The sequence below is a fragment of the Propithecus coquereli genome, unplaced genomic scaffold (assembly GCF_000956105.1).
Source record: "Propithecus coquereli isolate 6110/MARCELLA unplaced genomic scaffold, Pcoq_1.0 Scaffold53, whole genome shotgun sequence".
Taxonomy (NCBI): Eukaryota; Metazoa; Chordata; class Mammalia; order Primates; family Indriidae; genus Propithecus; species Propithecus coquereli.
Genome location: NW_012151174.1, coordinates 160393 through 182046, shown reverse-complemented (window position 1 = coordinate 182046; position 21654 = coordinate 160393). Strand labels below are relative to the sequence as shown.

The window sequence follows — 21654 nt, the reverse complement described above, 5'->3', positions numbered from 1 at the left end:
AGCGCGCGGGGCGGGGGCGGCCCCCAGGGGGAGGGCATGGGGGAGCCGGGCCACCTTCCTCTTCTCCCGTGGGCGGGCTCCGAGGGGGGTCCCTTCAGCCCTGGGGCAGAGGGGGCGGGCACCCCGGCTCCGCCCCACGGATGGGGTGCTGCCTCCTGGCGGCGGAGCACTACCAAAACGGGTGATGGAGATGCACGGTGGCTTCGGGGGCAGCGTAGGGTCACCGAGAGAATGAGGACCTGTCTGGCAGGGCTCAGTCAGAGGATGAAGACACAGGGGACGGGATCGGACGGGTCTCAAAGCAAGAAGAGAGTGCGAGGCCGGGGCGGACGATGGGGAAGGTCTGTCAAGATAGGGGGCCAGAGGAGAGAGGGTGTCAGTGGGAGGATGGGCCGACAGGACATCTGACAGCTGGAAGGGGTCTGAAAGGCGGGCACCTGTAAGAATCGCTCTCTTTTATTGAGAACCTCTCATGCGCTAAGCAGCCTCTTCTCACCCACTCCTGCGACCCCACAGATTACCGGCTCTACGTTACAGATAGGGAAACTGGGCCCAGAGCGACAGTTACTGGACTCCAGGTTCTAACAAGGACAGGAGCAGTGCCATGCCTTGGCTAAGGTCAGGTCTGACAGTCTCTTGAGCACTGTGCCACCCTGCCCCTCACTGGGTGTCCAAGGGCGTGAGTAGGGGCCAGCCATTGGAGGCAGGGGCCCTTAGCACTCAACGCCATAGCGGTCGAAGTGGCGCAGCAGCAGGCCGATCTCCAGGTGCACGGTGCCACCAGCAGCTGTGTGCAGGCGGTAACGATCGGCCCCACTGTAGATGGTGTCCCCATGCAGCAGCTGTGGCCCACCACCCACAAAGGCCCGTGCCAGCTGCTCCCGCCAACTGCCCAGGGGCCGCCATGTGGGGCAGGTCAGCTGGTGGGTGCCCGGGCTGCTGGGCACATGGCAAAATCCATAGCCTGCCAGCTGGCAGCGTCCAAAGCTGTCCTGGGACCACACCTGGAGATGGAGCCGGGGCCAACCTGCAGGACAGCAGGGAGAGAGGAAAGGAAGGATGGGTGGGGCCCAGCCTCCTGCTCCTGGATCACCCCCTCCTCGATACTCACTGGAGCCCCCAGGCCCAATCCTTTCGCTGCTGGGTGTCTGCCCCTGAGTTTCCACCCTAGCCTCCTCTCTGGGCTCCCACCCTTGATGCACCCCACACAACAGCCAAAAGCATCTTTCTAAATCCATGTTACTCCCCTGCTCAAAATCCTCCCATGGCTCCCCAGTGCCTTCGGTGTAAAGTCCAACTTCCTCACCATTCAAGGCCCTTCACATCTGGCCTCTGCTGACTTCCTTCTCAGTGGCCTCCTCCTCCGAGACCCCATGTCAGGGCAGCCTACTCCTCCTCCAGTCCCCAGGTCAGTGCCTCAGGCCTTGTCAGGGACACCTCCTTCCTGCCCCACCAGTCCTCTTTGGGCTTAGGGCCTTTTTTCTTGCCCCCTCCAATCTACCTTCCACCTGGCAGCTGGAAGCATCTTTCTCTCCTTTCATAGGTTTCCTGAGAATACAGTTCAGCACCAAAAAGGCCTTGGAAATCCAGCCCCATCTCATTTCATTCTGAGCCTCCCCCTCCACGTGAGGCCCTGTCGTATTTAGCTAGGGACACGGTGGTGAACACGGATGGCAGACAAAAATTCCTGCCCTTGTGAAGCTGCCATCCTAGACAACAAACACAGTAAATATGCAAATTATAGGGTATATCAGATGGTGATAACTGCTCTGGATAAAAATAAAGCTAGGTAGGGTGGGAGTGGGGATACAGTTCTAGAAAGGAGGTGATCAAGGAAGCTTCACTAAGAAGGTGACATTTGAGCAAAGGCTAAGAGGAGGGAAGGGAGTGGGCCCTTCTAGGGGCCCACGAGGGGAAGAGCACATCCAGCCAGAGGGAACAGCTAGTGCAAAGGCCCTGAGGAGAGAGCGTGCCTGGTGGGGCCAGCGTGGCTGGAGCACATTGAGGGGGGAGAAGAGGAGGAGGGGACAGGCAGATCGTGCAGAGCTTTATGCATGGTAAGACTTTGGCTTTTACCCTGAGTGAGACAGGGACTACCAGAGGGTTCCGAGCAGAGGGATGTGACCTGACTTAGGTGTTCACAGGATCCCGCTGGCTGTGCGTGGGGTGCAGACTGGGATTTGGGGACAGGGTGCACAGGTGATGAGGCTAATGTAATAGTCCAAGTAAGAGACAAACGTGGACAGAGCAAGGGGGGCCAGAAACGGGTGAGAAGTGGGAGTTTGGATGTATTTCAAAGGTAGAGGCCAGGTGTGGTGGCTCACGCCTGTAATGCTAGCACTCTGGGAGGCCGGGGTGGGAGGATCGCTTGAGGTCAGGAGTTCGAGACCAGCCTCAGCAAGAGCAAGACCCCTTCTCTACTAAAAATAGAAAAATTAGCCAGGCATGGTGGTGCACGCCTGCAATCCTAGCTGCTCAGGGGGCTGAGGCAGGAGGATCGCTTGAGCCCAGGAGTTTGAGGTTGCTGTGAGCCAGACTGATGCGACGGCACTCCAGCCTGGGCAACATAGCAAGACTCTGTCTCGAAAAAAAAAAAGTAAAATAAAAAAAAAATCCCACAAAGGTAGAACCAATAGTATTTCCTGATGGACAGAATGGGGGCCTGAGAAAAAAGAAAGCAAGGACGATGCCACCATTGGGGGTCTGGGGGCCTAAAGAGCTGAGAGGATATAGCTGCCCGCCTCACCTTCAATCCATCACCCACATGGCAGCTAGAGAGATCTTTTATAAGTGAAACCTCACTTGTTCATCACCTGCTCTGGCTCCCCAGTGCCTTCAGGAGATGGCCTCAGCTCCTTAACCTGGCATTCAAGGCCCTGCATGGCCCGTTCCCTGCCACCTCACCTCTGTCATCCTCCTGCTCTCCCTTGGTCCTCCAGATGCCTCTGGCTCACTCTCCCCGTTGAGCCTTCCACATGCATCATTCTCTATCTAAAAACCGCCTCCAATCCCCCGCCTTAATAACCCCCTCAAAACAAAAGTCCAAACACCCCCCCCCCAAGAAACCCCCCCCGAACCCCGCAAAAAAAGCAAGCAACCCCTCCGAACCCCCAAAAACCCCCAACCCAACCCCGCCCAACACGGGCCGCCAACTTCCGGAAGAAAGGGGGGCCCCCCCAAGGGAAGCCAACCCCCCGAAAAAAAGCCGGGGGGCCGGCCCCAACAACAAGAAGTCCCCGGGAACAACCCAACACAGGCTGGGCGCGGCAGGCCCTCAGTAAATATTATTTATGTTGTTGAAATATATGGCACGTTTACCTAGACCATTTCCTAGAATCTGTTCCTCTCCAGTAACCCCCATTTTCTACCAGAAAAGGTTTCCTGATACCCCTCGTCCCTCGAATGCTCATTTCCCCTTTGAGCAGCACCTCTGCTTTCAAGCTGAGGAGCTCTTCCTGAAGAACAGCAACCAGCCCTTGCACCTCCCTCCCTCTCTTCCTTTCATAAACCCCCGCCCAGCTTCCTCCTTATTGGAGACTTTTCTTGGTTTCTCTCTTTACTTGCAGGCCACCTCCCCTCCCACCCTGACCCCTGCCTTCCCACGTCCCCTCACCCTTGGCCTTGGCCCCAATCCCACACACTTGGGATCTCCTGTAGAGCAGGACTGGGAGGGCCTCAGCCCAGCTTCTCCAGCGCCAGGCTTGGCTGGGAAAGGAACCCACGAGGTACGGGAACAGGGACAGGACTTGGTGTTCCCAGCTCCAGCAGCTTCAGGAGCTAATGGCCCCCTTCCCCTCAGCCTGGCCCAGGGGGCCAGACCCAGTACCCACCTTGAAGACCTTTGGTGGCGAAGTGCAGGTCGATGGGGTGGGACCAGTAGGCCATGTCTCCTACCTGTGGGGTGTCCACCTGTGTCTGGCCCTCACGAATGCCTGACAGAAGCTTCCATGCTGCCCCTGCAGTGAGAGCCAGGACATAGACAGGGTAGGGAGGGGTGGCAGGCAGCCATTAGGAAGGGGAATGCTGCTGGGGCTATAGCACCATGTTTCTCCCTGGCATGTGGGATTGGAGTTACAAAATGTGGACTCTGGAGCCAAATATCTGGGTTCAAATCCTGGCACTATCTCTTCCTGCCTGTGCAATTTTGGGCAAGTTACCTTTTTCTGCCTTGGTTTTCCCATCTGTAAAATGCGTGAATAATAATGCATTCATCATTGTTTTCGTTTGTTTTCTGTTGCTTATAATAGAGTACCGAAAACTGGATAATTTATAAAGAAAAGGAATTGGCTAGGTATGGTGACTCATGCCTGTAATCCTAGCACTTAAATCCTAGGCCAAAACAGGAGGATTGTTGAGGTCAGGAGTTCGAGACCAGCCTGAGCAACGTAGCCAGACAAGAAAAAAAATTAATAAAAAATTAGCCAGGCACGGTGATGTGTGCCTGTAGTCCCAGCTACCTGGGAGGCTAAGGTGAGGGGATCACCTGAGCCCAGGAGTTTGACGTTGCAGTGAGCTATGATGATGCCACTGCACTCTAGCCCAGGGGACAGAGCAAGACCCTGTTTCAAAAACAACAACAAAAAAAGAAAAAAATAAATAAGAAGAAAGAAAAGGAATTTATTTCTTAGGGAGGTTGAGAAGTTCTAGGGTACATCTGGTGAGAGCCTTCTTACTGGTGGGGGACTCTGAAGAGTGAGGGGGCTGAGCGTGCTAACATGCTAGCTCACATCTTGCTTCCTCTTCTTAAAAAGCTACCAGTTCCCCTCCCATGATAACCCATGAATACATTAACCCATTAATCTCTTAAAGCTCCACCTCCCAATACTGCCCCATGGGGGCTCAAGTTTCCACATGAGTTTCGGAGGGGACAAACAGTCATTCAGACCATAGCACTCACAGTTTTGCGAGAAGATTAAATGAGGTAATACAGAGAATTCGGAACAATGCCTAGGGCATAGTGAGTGCTGGGGAAGTGTTCAAAATCGTTTTATTACTATCCTCACGCCACATTTAGAAGCACGGTCCAAGGTCTAACGCGGGGCCAAGGAGCACATCATGAAAAACACGTAATAATAGCGCTCCTGCTGAGGAGTGATAATAATAGTCAAAATGCACTGAGTGCTCACTGAATGCCAGATGCTACGCTAAGCACTTTACGCAATGCACTCATTTAATCCGCCCTCTAGGACTCTTAATCCCCACCCAACCCCCAGTTTACAGACTCTTCACCAGGGCCCACGAGGCCCTGCATGGCCTGGCTCATGCCCCTCTCCCTGAGTTCATCCTCATTCTCCCCTCCCTCGCCACCCTCTAGCCTCACTGGTCCCACTTCCGTTCCCTCACCTCAGGGCCTTTGCACTGGCTGTTCCCTCTGCCTAGAAAGCTCTGCTCCTGGATATCTCCATTCCTAGCTTTTTGTTTTTTTCATCTTTCAGAGCTAAGCTCAAGTACCACTTCTATAGAGGGGTTCTCCCTGATTCTCCTATCCAAAACCTAGTCCCTGTCACACTGTCCTATTTCTCTGCACTTACCTCTATCTGTAATCATTGTGCTCATTTCTTTATCTGCTTATTTTTGTCTCCCCTACTATAAGCCTCAGGAAAGCGGGGACCTTGTACACTGCTGGATCCCTCAGACCTCACACTCAGCTCTTGGTATGCAGAAGGTGCTCAACAAATGTTTGTGGAACAAATAAGTGATCATAGGAGGTAGGCGCTAATATAATATAATCCCCATTAAATAGGGTAAAAAAAATAGGATCTGGGTGGGAAGGGGGGTAAGGGAAGAAAAACTACCTCTTGGGTGCAATGTACACTATTTGGTCATGAGCACACTAAAAACCCAGACATCACCATTATACAATTCATCCACATAACAAAAACTACTTACACCCCTAAATCTATGAAAATAGATAGATTGGTTATTAGCTAACCCAGACGTCAACACTATACGACACATCTATGTAAGCAAAAACCACCTGTACTCCTAAATCTATTGAATCACAGAGACTAGAGAAATTGGGGGGTTCCGTTTTCAGAGTTCCCCCAGGCTTTTCAAGGACTGGTAAGTCGAACTTTCTTAGAGCTACTGCCAAGTTCTTCACTGTTAGTAGTTGATTCTGAAAAAAATCTTTTAAAATGATTTTAATAATCACTTTTACAGATAAGCTAGAGAATATATCATAGACTATGTATGTAATTTTTATACTAAATGTTATTTTTATTTCCTTTAAAAAAAAAACAGGCTCTAGGCTGGGCATGGTGGCTCATGCCTATAATCCTAGCACTCTGGGAGGCCGAAACGGGAGGATCGCTTGAGCTCAGGAGTTTGAGACCAACCTGAGGAAGAGTGAGATCCCTTCCATCCAGTCTACTGACCAGATTTTAAAAAAAAAGAGAGAGAGAGAGTGAGACCCCAGCTCTACTAAAAATAGAAAAAATTAGCCGGGCATGGTGGCATGTGCCTATAGTCCCAGCTACGTGGGAGGCTGAGGCAGGAGGATCGCTTGAGTCCAGGAGTTTGAGATTGCTGTGAACTGGGCTAACACCATGGCACTCGAGCCTGGGTGACAGAGCGAGACTCTGTCTCAAAAAAACAAACGAACAAACAAACAAAAAACAGGCTCTAAGAAAGAAAGTCTCTTGATCATTCATTCCATGACCATTTATTGTGCACCTACTGTGTGCCAAACACTGTTCTCCATGCTGGGGATACAGCGGTGACCACAGCAGACCAAGGTCCCATAACAGAATTGGATTCAAACTCAACTCTAACTGCAGAGCCCAAGCCTTTTATCCAACTGCCTGAGAGCTGTCTGCTGAATTAACACCCCAACTCTTCCCTGAAATCATGCTAATGAAAAAGAAAGCATGTTAGTCATTACTCCCTTCTGGGCTGGGTGAGGGAAGTACAAGGCCCTGAGTCAGGTTCTTTACATACAAGATTTCCCAACAGTCGCACGAAGGACAAATGAGGAAACTGAGGCGCCAAGAGGGGACAGCATCTGCCCAGGGCCACAGAGCAGGTGAGTCGTGGAATCCAGACTGGAAACCAAGTCTGACTTCAGGGCCTGCCTCTTATCCACTCAACTGGAGGATCCCCATTTCCCAGAGAATCTCAACTGTCACCTTACATACCAGTAGAATTATTATTATTTTTTTCTTTTTCTTCTTCTTTTTTCAATGGACCTCTGCGGATGGACTTGGATGACTACCAGAATGGTGTTCCTACCTTCTCACAGAGAATTATGAATACCAGAGGGTGGCTTTTCTCTGTAAAATTGGGATGGAAACTTCCACTTTATTGTAAGAACTCAATACATGGAAACTGTCAACCAAAGGATTATTAAGATAGGGGAGAGTCCCAGGACACCCCTAAGACAGTGCTGCGTAATCCGAACAAGAGAGTTAGGGCTGTCCAGGGTTTTGAGGACTGAAAAGAGTGTCAATGAGTCTATCCTGTAGTCCCATATCCTGTTCAGAGAGTGGGAGCCAGACCCCTTACAGATGGGATAGGATGGCATACGGGAGCAGGAGACTCATGTGCACAGGGAGTGTGGTCTGGGCCCAGATGGAAGATGGGGATCAGGGGCAGGGGGTCAAGGAAGGAGCATGGAGCCTGTAGGCTGGGGGTCTTGAAGGGGAAATGAACCAGGCCTGGCGGAATACCTGTGTGGACACCCCACTTGCAGAAGAGGCTACTTTCTGAGAAGCCGGTGGCCCCCATGATCTGCCCGATCACGTGCACCTCAGCCATGGCCCTGGGAGGAGAAAAATATAATCACAGCCCTGTGAGGTAAGTGTATTATCTCCATCTGAGAGGTGGGGAAACTGAGGCCCACCAAGGAAGGGGTAGTACTAGGATTCCAAGCTAGTTTCATTACAACCCTGAGGCTGCGGTCTTAAGCACAGATTCTAACTGCCCCCCAGGAGAGTCGGGGAAAAATGGGGGGCGCCAGCATCTAACTCTGCCAGGTCTAAACCAACCTCCTCTTTCGGCTTAGTTTCGCGGAAAGCCCCGCCCTACGGGCCTAGGGCTCCGCCCACGGCCGGAAGAGTCCCGCCCCCTCGCGTCAGAGCGACCCCCAAGCTCCATGAAGCGCATGCGTCTTGAGGTCAGGGAGGCATGAGCCCCACCCCTAAGCAGAGCGCATGCGTTATACCTACCTCCGAGTCCCTAACGACTAGAAGAAGCGAAGGCGGCAGCGGGGATTGTTCATGAGCCTGGCCTGTCGTGTCCTTTTGTCCGCGGGCGCCTATCAGACCTAGCTCGCGCCTCTCCCAGGACCCCACCTGGCAGCGAGAGATCTGAGGAGCTGTACCTCCGCGGCTGCGCTCGCCTTGGAGGGTCCCTGGTTGTTGCTGGGGCAACAGCAGGCTCTTCCCCTGGCCTGGTACCCGCCCTGCACACTTCTGATTGGTGCTAACTGCCATAGGGGGCGGGGAAAATCTGTGATGGACGTTTTCTCTATTTTGGGAAAATAGCGTCTCTCTAGCTACTGCTGAGGGTTCCGCCTTTTGGGGCGTGGCTGGGCAGCTGCCATCTTGAGTGTGGCTCAAGGAAGTTTGAGCGCCAACTGTTTCCTCCAGATACCCTCTTTACAAAATAAGCAAATCCCTCGATGCCCCGTGACCTGCCCATTGCCCAACAAACTCTCTCTGGTTCAGGATCACAAATCAGACGAGCCAGGACTAAGGGGGAATACCCCCCCAGGTCATTGTATCTCTCCCCCTGCCTTATAACTGGAAAACGGGAGTCTCTCTTCATTCAGAGAGACTCGAGAAATTGGGGAGTGGGTTACCCTTCCGTTTTCAGACTTCCCCCAGGCTTTTTAAGGGCCAGTAAGTCCAACTTTTTTCTCAGAGTGCTGCCAAGTTCTTTACTGTTAGTACCTAATTCTGAGCGTGGGGGATGGGGGGGGTGGGGATGAGAAATGAGGAACTGAGATCCCTTTATCTTAAGAAAATCCTGTTTTCGAAGACTGGACTCAGCCAGTAATTTGTCTTGTGACCCTGCCCGGCTCTAAGTCTCAGTTATCTCATCCATGTAGTGGGCACAGGGAGACTGAACTCAGAGGTACGTACCCTGTCTGAATTCCTGAGCAGTGCCTTTCTCACCCTCTAAGTCCAGTTGAACCTAAATCTTTTATTCTTCCAGCCTAGATTAGGAGTCTTTTGAGAACTTGTTCTCAAAAATGAGGACCACAAAAAGATAGAGTTACCATCTCAAAATTATAGGGAGGGGACAATATTTCAGTGGGATAACATTTATATAAATAAAATAATTCAACAGACTATTTCACTAAGATATGTATTTTAAAACTACCATTTATTGAGGGTTACATCTGTGCCAGCCCCTATAAACTATAAACATTTTACACACATTGCCTCCTTGAATCTTCACATATATCCCACGGGGTAGGTGATATTATCAGCTTTTTACTTGAAATGAAATTAGGGCAAAATCTGGCCGGGTGGAGTGGCTCATGCCTGTAATTCCAGCACTCTGGGAGGCTGAGGCAGGAGGGTCCCTTAGCTTAGGAGTTCCAGACAGCCTGAGCAAGAGTGAGAGATCCCGTCTCTACTAAAAATAGAAAAATTAGCCGGACAACTAAAAATAGAAAAAAATTAGCCGAGTGTGGTGGTGGTGTATGTCTGTAGTCCCAGCTACTGGGGAGGCTGAGGCAGGAGGATCACTCGAGCCCAGGAGTTTGAGGCTGCTGTGAGCTATGCTGACACCATAGCACTCTGTAGCCTGGGCAACAGACAGAGTAAGACTCTGTCTCGAAAAAAATGGTTAAGATGGTAAATGTTATCTGTATTTTACAATTAAAAGGTTTTTTGGGGATTTTTTTTTTGAGACAAGAGTCTCAATCTGTCACCAGAGAGCTCTACCTGCAAGTGAATTAATCTCTACGGTGGCCTAGGGGGACGATGGGACCCGCAGAACTCAGTGATTAGATAAAAAATTGAGGCTGGTGGGAATTCATGGCCTCATCTCACAAATATGTAAGGAAGGCCTTCTTTGTGCCAGGCACTGTTTTAGGCCCTGAGGCAAAGCAGTGAACAAAAGAGATCAAATCCTAGCCCTTGTGGAGTGGACACTGATGTAGGAAGATGCAAATTAGGATCAAAAGAAATATATGTTTCATGGAAATGTGAGAAAACAACTAGAGCAAGGTTAAAGAGATAGTAACAGGGTAATCCTCTCGGGTAAAACAATCCTGCCCCCTCTCCCTCTCCTCCATGGGTCTCCCTGTCTCCGTCGTCTGCCAGAAACTCTGGCTGAGCCAAGTGCACTTGCAGACGCCATCTGTTCTCCCCAGGAGTGGGGCCGATGCCAGCTCCAGCGTCTGGACTCTTGGCGCGGAGCCCTGGCGCCCTGGAGCGAGAGAACTCTGGTGGCCCCACATCAGGCCGGCGAATTCTCCAGTCTGGTGAGATGGAGGGCTTCTGGGAAGGGGAAGCCAATGCAAGACTCGCTGAAGGAGGCGGAGGCTTGCCGGATGAGGAGAGTTCTCTAATCAGCCTGATGAGGATGGATTTAAATAATAGTATTAATAAACACTGTCAAACACGTTCAGAGCACTTGCTCTGCCAGGGTTTGGGTAAATGTTGAACATTTGTTATCGTGCCGAATCTAAGTACTTTATGTATGTTATCACATCTAGGAGGCAAGGAGTATTATCCCTATTTTATGGATGAAGAAATTGGGGTTCAGAGAGGCAAAGCCATTGTTCAGAGGCCACACAGCCAGTGCCTTAAAGAGTCTGGAAAGGAAACCAAGTCTGTGTGGATCCAAACACTAACGCATGAACACTACCATGCCACCTGCTAATCAGCGCATTACCCCATCCCGGGCGGCAGTCCTCAGCCTTAGAAGCCCCCTCTGCCTCCTCCCCTCCCACTGGGTCAGCAAAGAACACAGCTCTGGGTGACAATCTGCTGGTCCTAATACTAGTTGTTTACTGCGGCCAAGTGAGCATACACCTCTGAGCCTCAGTTTCTTTCTTTCTTTCTTTTTTTTTTGCAAAATAGGAACATAAACAGAGCTACTGAGAGGAATGAATGTGATGATGAGTGTTAACACAGGGCCTGGGGCGTAGTCTGCACTCAGTGAACCCAGGGTGTGATCTTAGGCAAACTACCTAACCTCTGTTTGCCTGTTTCCTCCCGCGTAAAACAGGACAATAAATGATAGTGCCTCTCAGGGTTGTTCTGAGGAATAAATGTGTAAGTATACATGTAAAGCACTTAAAACAGGGCATGCAGTTGACTGTCGCTGCTGTTATTATTATTACTGGCTATTATTGGACAATGGCGGACGGGGGAGGGAGGCGGGGCCAAGCCAGGAAGGCCCTGGAGAATTCGGGGCGCTCCCTCCTGCCGTTGGCAGCGCTTGGGCCTGGGCTCGGGGTTAGGGGGCTGCTGTCCTCTGGGTTCCCCGCCTGCTCGCCTACACACGGGGGTTGGCAGAGACCCGCGCCCGGTCGCTGACGTCGGCCTTCAAGGCCCCATCACCGGCCGTCGCCGGGGGGGCGGAGCCCGGGAGGCCGTCGCCCCGCCCCATCCCCGCCCCCGCGCGCAGCGGGCCCGGGGCGCCGAGACCCGAGAGGAGCTCCGCGCTCAGGCTCCGCGCCCCCCGGCCCCGCCGTGGAACGCCGGGCTCGCCGAGTTTGCCCACCCCACTGGCGGCAGGGTCTGGGCGGGTGTCCTGAAGGGGCCCCGGAGGTCCTGGCCTGAGACCCTGGGCGGTGAGTGAGGGGCGGGGGTGGGGGGGCCCTGCCCGTCCCCCTGTCCTGGCGCTGGGGAGGAGGAGGCTAACCTTTGGCTAGGAAATTGGCTATGTCAGGGTTTGAAGCGAGCCGGCAGGAGGCTGGAGGGCCTCTGGGGGGATTGTAGGGCGAGAAGAATATTCTTTCTGGTTGTGTTGAGTGTGGACGTGTGTGTGTGTGTGCTGGGGTTGAGGGCGTTATGGGGCGAGGTGTGCAAAGGGGATTCGGGTAAACCAGGACGTGTTTGGAGAACTGATGGGTGTGGGTGGAGTAGGGCAGAGGTGCGTGGACCCGGATGAGTGTTTGGGGCAGGTGTGTGAGGGAAGTGATGGGGACAGGGGACAGTGTTGTGTGTGTGTGTGTGCGCGCGCGCGTGTGTGTGGTTTCTGATGCTCTGGGGATTAGGAGTGCGCAAGGAATCACTTGGGATAAATGTGTAAGAAGGTTGCAGGCCTGAGAGGTGTGTTTTCTGGGAGCCGACGTTGTTTGGGGCAAGTATACAAGGAGTCCTTTGGGAGATGTTTGTGCGGAGGTGGGGGTTGGGATTGCCTGGATGGGGCAGTATGGCGGGGGACTTGGGGTGCAGGTCTGGGGGGGAAGGGAGGGGGAGTGTGGACTAGGGTGAAGTTCCAGGCAGCACTGGGGGTAGGGGGATGGATGAGTACCTGGGAAGGGTGCGTGGCCTGGATGGGCAGTTAAGGGACGTGCACCTGGGATGGGGTGGGGGGGGGGTTGGGGCAGTGTGTAAGGCATGGTTTGGGATAAGTGTGCAACAGGTACGTGGCTTTTGCCTGAGAGAGAAGCCCAGAATTGAGTGTCCCCACCCATCAGTTCCTTTTGTAACTTGGGCCAACCTCTTTTACTGTCTGGGCCTCAGTTTCCCTATCTGTAAAATGGATCTGAGGGTCACTGAACTAACTGGTCACTGCATTACTTTCTCCAAAGTCAGGGGTCAGGGGATGGATGAAGTGAGACTTTTATAACTTCTCCTTTTCTTCCTCCTACCCCCAGGAAACCCCTCCTGGAGTCTCCCCCCAGCCATGGACAGCCCTAGTCTTCGAGAACTCCAGCAGCCTCTGTTGGCAGGCGCAGGCTGTGAGCCCCCTGCCCAGAAGCCTGGCCAGCCTGAGCTGGGGCCTCTCTTAAGAGAGACAGCCTTTGTGGAGTCCCTCAGGGGCTGGCAGTTCATACTACCACCTCTTCCCTCCGTGAGCGCTGGCCTGGGGGAGCCAGGGCCTCCTGACGTTGAGGTAGGAACTGGAGGTCTTAGTGGAAGCCATGGGTGGGAGCGCGGAGTGAACTCAGCTGTGGCCAACATCTGGCAGGCTGACAGCTGGAGGCATCTGCTTCATGCCTGGAGTCTCACTTCCCCACTGTGTGTGGGCTTCTGGGATTTCCAGTGATGGTTCTTCCTGTTCTCTGTCTTCCCTGATTTCTTTACCTTTTCTCTCCAGATTTCTCTCTCATCTTTGTTCTCAGCCTCTGGCTCTTTGTCCTCCCTCTGGTCTCTGACCCCTCTTCTCCATCTGCCTGTCTCCAGAGCCAGCGCACCTCTGGCCTCTGCCTGCCCCGCTCTCTCTTTTTCAAGTTAATATCACTCTTGATAATTCATTTATTTATTTTTTAAAGCCAGTCAAACTTGTTATAATTTATTATTCCTTGTACACACCGTCAAACTTGTCTTTCATTTCTACTGTTGTATTAGAAGACATCACCCCAAGACTTCGTAGTTTAAAACAGCCACAATCATTAACTCTCTTGGTTTCTGTCGGTCTGGAATGTGGGAAAGACCTATTTCAGGGGTTCTGCCCTCAGGGTCCTTCATGAGGTTGCAGTCAGCCAGTGGCTGGAGCTGGAACAGTCAGGGGCTGCTGGGTATGTCTCTGTCTTCATGTACTCTCTCCGTGGTCTCTTCCTGTGGGCCATTTGTGGTTTCTCGCAGCACGATGGCTTCAGGGCAGTCACACTCCATATGTGCCTCCGCCATGGATGTTTCAGCAAAGCAGAAGCTGCCTCACCTTTTCTGTCTTAGCTTTGGAATCGTGTACCATTACTTCCACCACATTCTATTAATTGCAAGCGAGTCACAAGTCCAGCTCAGATTTAAGGGGAGGGGACACAGACCTCATCCCTTGATGGGAGGAACATCAAACTCACACATGTGGGATGAGATTATAATTGTGCCCTTTTTTGGAAAACACGATCTGTCACACATAGTGCCCCTCACTTTGACATTGTCTCTGGGAACTACAGCATCTGAAGACTTTGAGGGCCTTACCATTTGTGCAAGTTCACGTTCACGGTTCCTTGTGTGCCTGGTTATCTTCAGCCAGTATGCTGTGGTCATCATATTTGAAAAATTATTTTTAGGAAATATTATCTTGAAGCCTAGAATGAAGGGACGTACCTTCCTGCAGAGAGGGTTTGGTTTGCTTGTCAGTTGCCAGGGGGCACTACCAGTTAGAGATGTTTGCAATCTAATTCAAGGTTTGCATGGAAATTTTCTGGGAATCTGTAATCCGAGCACGGTGGGAAGCCTGGGAAGCCAGGGGAGGACTGCTTGAGGCCAGGAGTTCAAGGTTACAGTGAGCTGTGATCGCACCACTGTACTCCCTAATTCCTTAAAATCTTGTGAGCTATTTGCTGCGTTTAAGATTTTTTATAAATATGTGTATATATATATTTTAAAAGGTGGAGAGTGACATTCAGCCTCCACTAGGGGGGCCAGCAGACCTCTCCCCTATAAATATTTTTAAATCTCTAGACTCTGTAGTTTTCAGCAGGCAGATTTGTCCTAATCATTTAGGCCTTCGGAACATTCCATAATCTCCCATCTTTTTGCAGGTTCCCGTTCCCGATGGCATGTGTCTCCACTTCAGGGGCTTTTAATTTAGAGATCATAAGCAGTTGCAATGTCCGTGATCGGGTCTTGCACATGAACTCAAAACTTTGGGTGTGGGTGGGGTTCTTCTCTGGAGACAGGGTCCACAGCTTCTCCTCAAAGAGCTCCTGGATGTAGAAAAGTCGAAAGCCCATCTCTGAACATTTTTCTCTTTGTGTCTCTGGGGAGGTGTTGGTCTTTGGGGGCTATGGGGAGGGGAGCGGTGGGGTAGGGGAGGTGGGTGGAGATGCCCACCCAAGCCCTCTCCTGCCCGTAGGACGTGTCATCCAGTGACAGTGACTCGGACTGGGATGGGGGTGACCACCTCTCCCCACTCCTACCCCACGACCACCTTGGACTGGCTGTCTTCTCCATGCTGTGCTGTTTCTGGCCCGTGGGCATTGCTGCCTTCTGTCTGGCCCAGAAGGTCAGTGTGTGGGACTGGGAGGGGACTGGGTATAAAAGAGCGAAACGCACCACGGAAACAAGAGGAGCAATACCTGAGGGGGGCTGGGGGAGATGGAAGGCAGCCTGGAGTGGTAGTTAAGAACCTGAACTTAAATCCTGAGTCTGCCGCTATCTGGAAGATTCTGGACAAGTCACTTCACTTCTCTGTGCCTTTTTCCTCATTTGTAAAATGGGGATAATTCCTACCTCAGGGGGTCATTGTGAGAATCCAATGAGTTAGAACAGTGGCACGGAATAATCTAGGTATGTTTTTATTAGTCACCCAGCATCCCCAGAGCCCAGCTGTGCCTGACCCATAGTAGGTGCTCCGTTTTTGGAATACAGGAATGAATGGGTATGTGGGGTGGGGGAGGGGGCAGGGGCTGCAGGAGGCAGGGTGGGGATGAGGGGATGCCTGGGTCACTGCTGCCCACTGCCTCTACAGACCAACAAGGCTTGGGCCAAGGGGGATGTCCAGGGGGCAGGGGCCGCCTCCCGCCGCGCTTTCCTGCTGGGGGTCCTCGCCATCGGGCTGGGCGTGTGCACGTACGCGGCTGCTCTGGTGACCCTGGCTGCCTACCTTGCCTCCCGAGACCCGCCCTAGCTGTGGCCCTGCGGCACCCCCTGTGAACCCAGAGCCGGGCAGCCAAGCGCATCTGTGGGCAGAGTGTGGAGGACCCAGGCGGATGAGGCGGCAGCAGCATCCGGAAATGGGAGCGAGCCGGACAACACCCTTCCCTTCCTGACCGCTCACCTGGCGGCAGCAACGCGAGATTAAACACCAGACCCCCCCCCTTGCAGCCGAACCAGAGTCTGTCTGTGTGTGGGGGAAGGTGGGAGGGGTCGGGGGTGCCTGAGACCACGAAGGGACTGGCCCGGGTGACAGACTGTGGTGGCCATCCCCACAGTGCTCCGAGACCTGAGCTCAAGAAGGGGGCCGAGGGTTTCCAAACTTCTCTTTGAGCCTCACTTTTTCTCATCTGTGAAATGGAACCGATGTTCTCCACATCTGGGGCTGTGGGGAGGATTCAGTGCATCACGCGTGTAGTCGGCTGTTTGCTGTCTCCCTCTGAGCTCTTCTGACAGCAAGTGGAAGAAACACAACCGACTGCCACAAGCAACAAGAGACGAAAACAGGTAGATCTGGACTGGGGCTCACATGAGATTAAGTTTGCTCTGTGTCCATCTCTTGGCCTTCTTTTCCTCTGCTGGCTTCATTCTGTGCCAGTTCGCCCTTCTTGAGGGAGAAATACGGCCCCAAGAGCTCAAGCACCTTAGGTACCCACAGAAAGTGTAAATCCCTTCCCAGGTGGGCTCTCATCAGCCCTGCCTGGGGTGGGAGGTAACCCAAATGTCCTGAGATCGGGAGGGATAGATCCTTAAGGAAACATTGAAGTGCTGGCACCTGGGCAGAGGCACATAGGAAGTGCTTGCTAGCATGCAGCAGGGGACCCGGCAGACACGAAGACCCCCAGACATCGCTGGCCTGCTGGATTCACGACCGTGTGGCCGGGCTGTACGATAGCTCTTCTCTGCAGGAAGCTCACAGGTCCTTGGCTCCTGCCCACTAAATACCCTGGGGGTGGGGCGAGGGGAGCAGTCAAATGGCAACTAAACATACCCCTCATATTTCCAAATGCCCCCGGGGGGTGCTACCACCCGACTCATCACCAAAAACCAGCCTCAACTGCATTTCCAGGTGGACGCACGTGGTCCAGAGCGTGCTGGGTGCCAGTGCTTCCCTGGGTGTGGTCTCAGTGTTAAGGACTCCGGGGCTGGACCCCTCAAGCGGGACCCTTGCTCCGCTGCAGACAAGCTGGTGACCTCAGGCAGTGAACTGGCTTCTAAGCTCGTTTCCTCACTTTAAAACGGGGACTATAATAACAGCCCTACCTCGCAGGGCTGTTGGGTGGGAAAGGAATGCTCAGAGCCAAGTTCCTCCCAGGGCCTACAACGCCCTACCTGTGTGCTGTGACGTCCCCTCCCTTTCCTCCCCACCTCCTGCCCTTGCTCACTCTGCCCCGGCCACACTGGACGCCTGGGTGGCCCTGCCCCACCTCATCCAAGAGCTGCCTCCCTTTCCTCCTCCAGGCACCTGCCCCCCACACGCCCCTTCCTGGGCAGGTGCCCCTGGCTAACGTGCTGGGTTTGTCCTCTCCAAACGAACTCTCCCGAACTCCTGTGCCCTGGCTTTTTAATTTCTTCATAGTATTTACCCCACTGCTCCTCAAACATGGATCTGGGTCTCTCTTGTTCACTTGCCAGTTTCTCAGCACCTAGCAGGGCCTGCGCGCAATGGGTGCTCCCCAGACGTCTGTTAGAATGAATGGATTTACTAATCCGTCCGATAAACCTGAGTTCCTTTTAATGCTGTCCCTGTGGGGGAGGTCTGTGCCCCCAGGCCCTGGAGCTGTCAGGGGCCGAAGCTCTATCGTCCCCCACCGGAGCCTGGGCAGCTGCAGAACCGCAAGCCCATCACACGGACGGGCGCACAGGGAGTGGCAAGGCTGGGCCTCCGGTCTGCTTTAGGCTGGAGGTAGTGGGTAGTGGCAGCAGGAGGGGCTCCCTGCCCCGGCTTGCCTCAGCTCTTGGAGTAACGCCTCTGCAGCGATTCCCGGTAGAAGCGGAAGACGTGTTGGGAGGCAGCCTGGGCCGCAGCCAGGCATTGCTGGAGCTGGGGGAGGGGAAGAGACTGGTCAGTGCTGGGGGCCACGCCCTGCACCCACAGGCAGCCTGGCTGACCCAGGAGGTCCCGCCAAGCCCACCTGACTCCCTTCACCCCCAAACCTACCATATCCCATCATGCCCCCACCCCCACGGTGAGGCAGGTGGTGAGGCGATTATTTCCAGTGCATTCCTTCTTCCTCACTTCATGATCTTAGAGGAACAGGAGAAAAAAGAGGGCGAGGACTTCCGGGATCAGGCATCTTGACCCCTTGGAGGAGACCCCAGCCTGGTAAAAGCTATGGAATTGGAGGAGTCTTGGGGTTTTAGAGCCATGGGCCCTTTGACCCCAAATCTTTTTTTTTTTTTTTTTTTGAGGACAGAGTCTCACTCTGTTGCCCTGGCTAGAGTGAGTGCTGTGGCGTCAGCCTGGCTCACAGCAACCTCAAACTCCTGGGCTCAAGCGATCCTCCTGCCTCAGCCTCCCGAGCAGCTGGGATTACAGGCATGCGCCACCATGCCCGGCTAATTTTTTCTATATATATATTTTTAGCTGTCCAGATAATTTCTTTCTATTTTTTAGTAGAGACGGGGTCTCGCTCTTGCTGGTCTCGAACTCCTGACCTTGAGCGATCCACCCGCCTCGGCCTCCCAGAGTGCTAGGATTACAGGCGTGAGCCACCGCACCCGGACTGACCCCAAATCTTTACTGACACATAGTCCTAGATTCATAGGGGGCCCATGATGCAAATGCTCTTGGAGACTCTTTGGCCCAACAGTTTCCAAATTCTGTCCCTTACAGATCCAGGATTCCAGGTGGCCACCACTCTGAGCGGAGCACTGGGGGCCTTCACATGCACCCACCTCCTCGTCTCAAGCTAAGTTCCCTTCCCTTCCCCCACCATCTTGTAACTTGGTCTTCCCTTTAAAATTTCCACAAAGGTTTCTGTGGTTACAAAGTTTGAAAGCTCCCTTTTTTACATATGGGATGCAAGGAACAGGCTCTCCTTAAACCTCTGAGTCCAGGGCAGAGTTGGAATGCACTCTGGGAGGCCGAGCGAGGCAGGAGGATTGCTTGAGCCCAGGAGTTTGAAAAAACAAACGAACAAAAATCCACAACAAAAACAAGACCTCGTATCAGGCTGGGAGGGAAGGTTCTGGCTTTTACCGTCACCCCCACACTGGTACCTCAGCATCAGAGTAGAGCCCCTTGGTGGTGGACATCAGCAGCTTCTGTTCCACACTATCGAGTGCAAAGGTCAGGACTGCCCGGGCCTCCTAGGGACAAGGGGTAGAAGGTGGTGGGGACCCTAAAATACTCTCCCGAAATAAAATCTCAGGCGATCCCGCAGAGGGGACTCTAGGCCCTTGGCCTCAAGGCCTTGCCTATGTCACAGCCAGATGCTCCCCTGTCAAGTGTAGTCTTTTTCTGTCTATATCACCACTTCCCTGGGAAACAGCTCTCCACCTTCCCTTTGTAGACCTGTTCCCCATCCTCACTTCAACCACGTGGCTCTGACAGGGGCTTCTCCAAGCACAGTACTCCTGTCCCATAGGGCCAGCCATAGTGCCAGGAACCTTCCTGGTGCCTCTTAGCTTCCCACCTACCCTCACGGTCTGCCCCACAGGGGCTGGAAGCTGGCAAGCTATTTCCCAGACTCCTTTGCCAGGTAGGTGCTACCAGTAATCCTGGAAGGAGGAGAGAGAAAGCATCCTGCCCTCATCGTGACAGTGGCAGGTGCTGAAGGTTGTGGCAGTTGCTGTAACAGCCATGGAGGTGGGGTGGGTTCTGGGCTTCAGCAGCCAGGGCAGAGGCGGGGTGTGTTTCATGCATCCAGAACCGACTCTGACACCATCTGCAACAGCACAATATAGGAGCTGGCCCAGGGCAGGTGGGGGCTTCCCGTCTCTGGGTGTTAGCCACTCTACCTTTCTTTTTGCTCTAGTTTTTCTAACACGGTGGTTACCAATTCTCTGCATTCGATTCCCTCCATCTGAAATATCCCAAGTGGCTTCCGTTTATCTGACCGGAAGTGATCATTACAGTACTAGGCAGATAACTCATAATAATAACCACAGCCCTAGGACACCAGGAACCTGAGCCAGGGAGGAAACTCTCTTCTCTTCCTCCCTTTCTGCTGATGCGAGTTTGGGTTGGGTTTCTAGCACTTGCAGTCGAACGAACCCTGACGAAGAGAGACAGCAGAGCTTGCCACGTGGGACTGAAGTGGCACGAGGCAGCTGTGTGCAGAAAAGCAAGGTCTGGAGGAAGAGAGGGAGAGCCATCTGGCCACCACCCGTCAGCCACCCTGGTCTTCACACCTACCTTTTCTTGCTTGGCTGTGGGGTCCAGCACGAGGGTCCCATCAGCGCCCAGGGTGCAGGTGACTCCACAGAAGAGAGCCCGCATGGGCACCCCTGCGTCCACCAATGCCATGCAGGCAGCATTCAGGCAACAGGCCAGGAGCTGAGCACCACGGGGAGCGGTTAAGAAGTTTCTACTGTAGGGCTGGGCAGCAGAACACATCCATGCCTCCCTTCACCCTGCCGATGCCTGTGGCAGACATCACTAATCAGTCACAGAAAGGGGGTGTGGCAGAGTGGTTAAAAGTGGTTCTAGAATCAAGTAACCCCAGGTTCCAGACCTGGCTTTGCCATTGCTACACTGTGTGACCTTGAACAAGTGACTTACTCAACTGAGTCTCAATCTCATCAGTTACATGGAAGTATGTTTTAAGTGTCTTCGGGGAAACTGTCAGAGAGGGGAAGAAACCTTTCAAGGCCTCGTGGCGAAGGCACTGGCAAACCAGGCCCAGAACCTGGGAGTCTAGCAGGCGGCCACTGCCAGGTGACAGAGCTGGCTGGGCGATGGAGGGAAGAGCCATCCTTGCTGCTGTCCTCAGGGAGCTCACAGTCAAGGGTGGCCTGTGGCCCTGGCACAGTGGAAGCAGAGCACAGGTGTGCAGTCAGCTGGCTCTGCCTCAGTTTCCTCATGTCTTTCTTCCCTAGGCCCAGCAGAGCAGATGAGGGCCCAGCTGTAGGATCAATCAGTTCCAGCCCTGCAGGTGACCCTCTCTGTCACTTCCCCTGAGTTTTAGTTCCCTCTCTAAAAGGCCAGATTCTGGTCGTCACCCTCAACCTCACTCACTGAAACCACAGGGATTTTTCAAGGTTGAACCTCCCAACTGCTCTGCCTGTTCAGGGCTCCCCCGGCACTAAGAGCCTGAAATCCACACTAAGGTGCAGAGTAGAGGTCACTGGAGTCAGACAGGCCTGGGCTCGAGTCTTGCCTCTGCTGCCTTCTAGCTATGCAGCAGCGGGCAAGGAACTTCCCCACTATGGGCCTCAGTTTCCTCACCCAAAACATGTGAACATACAAGATCTCATTTGCTAGGGTCCTTGGGCTCTAAAACTAGATGATCTGGGCCCAAGTCTTGGACCTGCCACTTATATGGGAATTATAATGGCACCTGTCTCATGTGCTCTATTAAATGAGTTAAGATGCATAAGGAACTTAGAATACTGCCTGGCAAGTAGTAAGCACTCAAGCTACGTTTGCTGTTCTTCTTCAAGTTGGTGCCTGTCAAGTGTTTAGAGGTTTCTGCCTAGCAGGAGAGGTGTACATGGCCGTCAGAAAAGAGGCGAGCAGGGAAGTTCTGGAAGACTTCCTGGAGGAGGCGGCCTGGGGGAAAGGATACGGAGCCAGCATCACTGATGACCTGCAGCACCACGGTGATGGAGGTGCGAGGGTGCAATGCTCCCAGCACCACTGCCTCGCATGTGTTCCTGATCAACTGCTCCCGGCTCTTCTCTGCTACGCCTGGGGAAATTGAAGGGAGGTTGTCAGGCTCTTCCGTTCCATCTGCCTCACCTTCCTCAATACACCCCA

The 21654-nt window shown here is 53.2% G+C and overlaps 3 protein-coding genes across 7 annotated transcripts in view; 1 reads left to right on the top strand and 2 right to left on the bottom strand.

The window, feature by feature from the left end:
* Positions 1-440: 440 nt before the first annotated feature.
* B9D2 (B9 protein domain 2) lies at positions 441-7759 on the bottom strand. Its single transcript, XM_012657069.1, has 3 exons — positions 7668-7759; positions 3831-3956; positions 441-1027 (listed from the first exon to the last, which is right to left on the bottom strand). Exons 1-3 carry the CDS (start codon positions 7753-7755, stop codon positions 714-716), a joined length of 528 nt encoding a protein of 175 aa, XP_012512523.1. The 5' UTR covers positions 7756-7759; the 3' UTR covers positions 441-713.
* A 3869-nt stretch (positions 7760-11628) lies between these two features.
* TMEM91 (transmembrane protein 91) lies at positions 11629-15875 on the top strand. Of its 4 annotated transcripts, none has more exons than XM_012657065.1 (5): positions 11731-11752; positions 12785-13023; positions 14932-15081; positions 15381-15456; positions 15695-15755. In XM_012657065.1, exons 2-4 carry the CDS (start codon positions 12814-12816, stop codon positions 15450-15452), a joined length of 432 nt encoding a protein of 143 aa, XP_012512519.1. In that variant the 5' UTR covers positions 11731-11752; positions 12785-12813; the 3' UTR covers positions 15453-15456; positions 15695-15755. The 4 variants fall into 4 exon arrangements, with proteins under 4 accessions (XP_012512521.1, XP_012512519.1, XP_012512520.1 ...); XM_012657066.1 differs by having other exon boundaries at positions 15381-15420; positions 15695-15742; XM_012657067.1 differs by lacking the exon at positions 15381-15456 and having other exon boundaries at positions 11629-11752; positions 15695-15875.
* A 1585-nt stretch (positions 15876-17460) lies between these two features.
* The window catches only part of EXOSC5 (exosome component 5), a 6776-nt gene continuing 2582 nt past the window's right edge, over positions 17461-21654 (bottom strand). The window contains exons 3-7 of one of the 2 annotated variants that reach the window (XR_001138012.1): positions 21464-21585; positions 20092-20232; positions 18954-19043; positions 17893-17978; positions 17748-17775 (exon numbers count right to left, since the gene is read on the bottom strand). Coding sequence is in view for 1 of the 2 variants with exons in the window: in XM_012657063.1 (XP_012512517.1) it covers positions 17683-17775; positions 18954-19043; positions 20092-20232; positions 21464-21585 (446 nt within the window). In the remaining variant the exon portion in view is untranslated. Of the gene's footprint in view, positions 17776-17892; positions 17979-18953; positions 19044-20091; positions 20233-21463; positions 21586-21654 lie in introns of both variants that reach the window. The other variant, XM_012657063.1, reaches the window with a different exon arrangement.